The sequence below is a fragment of the Durio zibethinus genome, chromosome 1 (assembly GCF_047325235.1).
Source record: "Durio zibethinus cultivar Kanyao isolate XHJ-2024 chromosome 1, ASM4732523v1, whole genome shotgun sequence".
Classification (NCBI taxonomy): Eukaryota; Viridiplantae; Streptophyta; class Magnoliopsida; order Malvales; family Malvaceae; genus Durio; species Durio zibethinus.
In genome coordinates this window covers 4,454,364-4,458,984 of record NC_143162.1, presented here as the reverse complement: position 1 = coordinate 4,458,984, position 4,621 = coordinate 4,454,364, and the positions used below count along the sequence as shown (strand labels likewise).

Genomic DNA, 4,621 nt, shown 5'->3' with positions numbered 1-4,621 from the left:
CCCTCCAAAAGCCGCCCGACGTCTTAGAGTTGGAAAGCGTATTTTCTTTTCACCACCACATTTTCTCTTTGGTTTTTCTATTTTTTTTCTTTAAATTTTCAAAAATTTAAAACCAATGGAGGCTCTTCGCCTCACGCCACCTCATCCGCCGCTACTCCGCCACAAAGAGAGGGTCCCAACTACATCATTTACTGCGCGCCACATTACAAAGAATTGTATCCGCCCGTGGATCAGAGCCGCTGTGTCGAAACCGATGGCTGATATCTCTTCTCCGACCGTTACTTCTCTCGATAACGCTTTCGTTTCGTCGTCGTCAACTTCTGCTGTGGTTCCTTCTGCGCCGCCGAAGAAGGTGTCTGCTAATTCCCTGCGGTATCCGTCAGGTTACTTAGGCGCGGTACCGGAACGTTCAATGGATGAAGGAAACGGCGACGTAGTAAATGCGATGGAGTATTTAACGAATATTTTGTCGTCGAAGGTTTATGATGTGGCGATAGAGTCACCGTTACAGTTGGCGACTAAGTTGTCTGAACGATTGGGTAATCAAGTTTGGCTTAAGAGAGAAGATTTACAGCCTGTAAGAAAAGTTTTCATTTTTTTGAAAGATTGATTTTTTTTTCGGGGGATTATTTCATGATTTGGGTTCTTTTTTCCATTTAAAATTTGCAACCATTGAGGTTCTAGTTTTTGGTTTTTAATTTGTATTTTGCGAAATATCTTCTTGTTATTTTTTTTTTTCTTTTAGGTTTTTGGGTTTTCATTTCTAATGATATTTGTTTCTATGATTGGTGAGGTGTTGGGAGTTAATACTGTTTATATTCTATGATTTTGCTTTACTTATTTTAAGCTTAACGGACTGGTTTTTTTTTAGCTTGGATTAAACCCTATTTGTTTTTTATTTTTGTGCTCTGAGATGCATTGATGTTATGAGTAAATATTCACATGTTTTTTTAGTTGAATTTAGTCTTTGTTTTTATAATCTGTTAATGAATTGCCAAAGCGGAAATCTTTTCTTTTTGTAGTTCAATATTGTTTTTCATATTCAGATAAAGTGCTTACAGATTTGATGTTTCATATTTTCAGGTTTTCTCTTTTAAGCTTCGTGGAGCTTATAATATGATGGCAAAGCTTCCGAAGGGACAGTTAGAAAGAGGGGTTATTTGCTCATCAGCAGGAAATCATGCCCAAGGGGTCGCATTGGCTGCCAAGAGACTCGGTTGCAATGCTGTTATTGCTATGCCTGTTACCACACCAGAAATTAAGGTGCTATTTTGTGATGTTTTTTGTATCAATTGCATAGCACATAAGGTTTCTTAATTTGAATGTTTGGTTTCTTGTTTTGCAGTGGCATTCTGTTGAGAGGTTGGGCGCAACTGTTGTTCTCGTTGGAGATTCTTATAATGAGGCACAAGCATATGCTAAAAAACGGGCTAAAGAGGAAGGTCGAACATTTATTCCCCCTTTTGACCATCCAGATGTTATCATGGGACAAGGCACTGTTGGGATGGAGATTGTGCGCCAAATGCAAGGCCCATTGCATGCAATCTTTGTACCTATTGGTGGTGGTGGGCTTGTAGCTGGCATTGCTGCTTATGTTAAGAGGGTTTCCCCGAGGGTATGTGGGTCCTTCATATAAACATATACTATATCTTGTTTGAAATTACATTGAATGTGCTTGTTCCTTGCTGCATGACGTAATTCATCCACATCACTTAGTGTTGTATTACTATACAGGTGAAGATTATTGGAGTGGAGCCTTTTGATGCAAATGCAATGGCATTGTCGCTTCATCATGGCGAAAGAGTGATGTTGGACCAGGTTGGGGGCTTTGCAGATGGAGTAGCTGTTAAGGAAGTCGGTGAAGAAACCTTTCGCTTATGTAGGAAATTGGTGGATGGTGTCGTTCTTGTAAACCATGATGCTATTTGTGCCTCTATAAAGGTATGGCTTCTTTGCATTGAGCCATTTGTGCCTCTTAACATACAGCTTAAGGTTGTCAATCTTTATTTTAGTTATTCGTTTCTGTCCTTGTATGATACAGTTGTGAATTGAGCAAACAACTGAAATGCTGGCTTGAAATACCTAAAATTGTAATTTGAAACAAAGTGTCAAATTTCTAGTTCAAATATATTGTACCTTTGATTTAACTTGGATTCTAGATGTAGTATTTTAGGAATTGGAATGTGCCTTTGGTTCTTCATATGAAGGTAGTTCACTTCTGGTTAGTTTTGCTCACAAATTGGGTGTTTAACTTGAATTTTTATGCAGTTTTATGGTGTTCTATTTCCCATTTCGGGAAAGAGTGTGGCCTGTCCCCATCACCATTTGTTCTCTAATTATTTATTCTTAACCTTATGGATGTTAGAAGCCCTTCTTATGATTTTTTCTCTCTCCTCGTGTCTAATGTTGTCTCTCCAGTATGACTAGTGCTATTGGTTTTTGTTGGATAACTGATGGCCTTCATCTAATTAACACATGGTTGTTTGAATGCTTAGGATTTACAGCTGTACTGCTTGTGTTGCAGGACATGTTTGAAGAGAAGAGGAGCATTCTGGAACCAGCAGGTGCCCTAGCCCTTGCGGGAGCTGAAGCATATTGCAAATATTACAGCCTTAAGGGAAAGAATGTTGTAGCAATAACTAGCGGTGCAAACATGAATTTTGATAAGCTTAGAGTGGTTACCGAACTGGCTAATGTGGGTAGACAACAGGAGGCAGTGCTTGCAACTGTTTTGCCAGAGGAGCCTGGGAGCCTGCAGTATAAAATCAACGTTGCTTGTCCAAGTGTCCACGCACTATTTATTAAATTAAGCGTAGGTTAATAGATTATAAACAACTCTCAACAATCTCATGAGATTGTTGGTTCAGTGACAGAGGTGATATTTAATTTTAGTTATATAATTATTTATAAGAAAATAATATTTAATAAATTTAAATTTTGAATATTATAATTTTGCTGGTTTTATTCTATAAGTTAAAAAAATCAAAATTGAAGATAAAGTTGCATGGTTGAGTCATGTCACTCCTGCGGTGACTGCACTAAGAATCTTGAAAATTAGTGGCAAAGCACTTTTGTTGGAACTACTACATATGGAGGTTACTCTGATACTATGCTTGCTGTATACTGTTCCAAAAATATGAAATCATAAATTTTGCAAGACATTTCGGATATTGATAGATCTGATAATTTCATATATAATATGATGATATGATATAAAATTAATATAAAAAATAATATATACATATTTTAAAAAAATATGTTTTATATTTATTTGTATTGATATAAATTTTCATATGATATAATTTATACAGTATATGTATTGGTACGTTTAAATATTTATTAATAAATCTAAATATATGTAAGACACGTTTAGATAAAATGTATCATACGGATACATGTTAACATGTATTCTGACACAAAAAATATATTTAATTTATTTTTGTCCTATGAGTCTGCATTTAAAATATTTTTATATGTACTTTAATTTAATATAAACATATAAAAGTTATTTTAATTTTTAATTTTTTAATTACGATACTTAATTAGTTTTTCAATAGCATATAAAGATTATTTTAAACATTGAATTATGATACTCATTTAATAATTATTATAAAATTATTTTTATATTAATAATATAAATAAAATATAAATATTAATACTAGTCTTATACATCATTATTTTATTTTTTAATCTTCAATAATTTATCATTTTGAATTTAATACTAAAAATTATTATAGTTATGTAATATATATTAAAATTTAAATATATATATTAAGTACATATTAAATGGGTATTTAATTTTTTTATTATTTTTAATATGCAAGTCGTATATCAAATTTATTAAGTTGTAATTGATTGATAATTTATAATTATTTATTATTTTAGTCATATTTTTATATATATTAATATTAGTCGTGTTTATTCGTATATATATATATATTAGTCGTATCTATTCGTGTATATCCGTATTATTCATATTTGTTCATATCATGTGTAAATAAATTAATTATATATATGTTAATTATATCGTATCGCATGTAATACATATAATAAACGTGTTGTATTCAAAATTTAAATATATTTTATAATTCATGCTATATTTGTATTTCAATAATTCGTATAATTACACTTCTCAATATGACATAAACACAATATAAGAATACAAATTGTCAAACCTAGTTAATGGACTACTCATAAATGGTACAAACTAGGTGATAAAAAACAAGTTTATCAACATTTAAGCTCATTTAATAAACGCTTTTACTTTTATTATTTTGTTTTTAGTTTTGTATATTCATTCTTTTTGTTTGTTTTATTTTTTATTGCCAAAATAAACAAAAAGGTTCGCTTGTTTTACGGAAATTAACTTTCAAAAAATATTTTATAGAAAATGTTTATATTTTTGGAAAAAGTGATATTATCTATTATTTGGATGAGTCATGAGTCAATGAAAATATTTTTTGTTATCTGATTTTTTTAAAATTTTATTTAAAAAATAATAATATTGACATAAATATTAGAATTATTTATTATTAAAGTATTTTGAAATTATTTACTATTAAAATTATTAATATTAAAAATAATTATATTTTATTAATATTTAAAATTAAAATATTATACT

General features: G+C 30.9%; 1 protein-coding gene across 2 annotated transcripts; it reads left to right on the top strand.

The window, feature by feature from the left end:
* LOC111311780 (threonine dehydratase biosynthetic, chloroplastic-like) lies at nt 1-2,950 on the top strand. Of its 2 annotated transcripts, none has more exons than XM_089759960.1 (5): nt 1-577; nt 1,084-1,263; nt 1,346-1,615; nt 1,735-1,941; nt 2,496-2,810. In XM_089759960.1, the coding sequence occupies exons 1-5, from the start codon at nt 116-118 to the stop codon at nt 2,571-2,573; spliced, it is 1,197 nt and encodes a 398-aa protein (XP_089616086.1). In that variant the 5' UTR covers nt 1-115; the 3' UTR covers nt 2,574-2,810. The 2 variants fall into 2 exon arrangements, with proteins under 2 accessions (XP_089616086.1, XP_089616084.1); XM_089759958.1 differs by having other exon boundaries at nt 2-577; nt 2,525-2,950.
* Nucleotides 2,951-4,621: the final 1,671 nt, after the last annotated feature.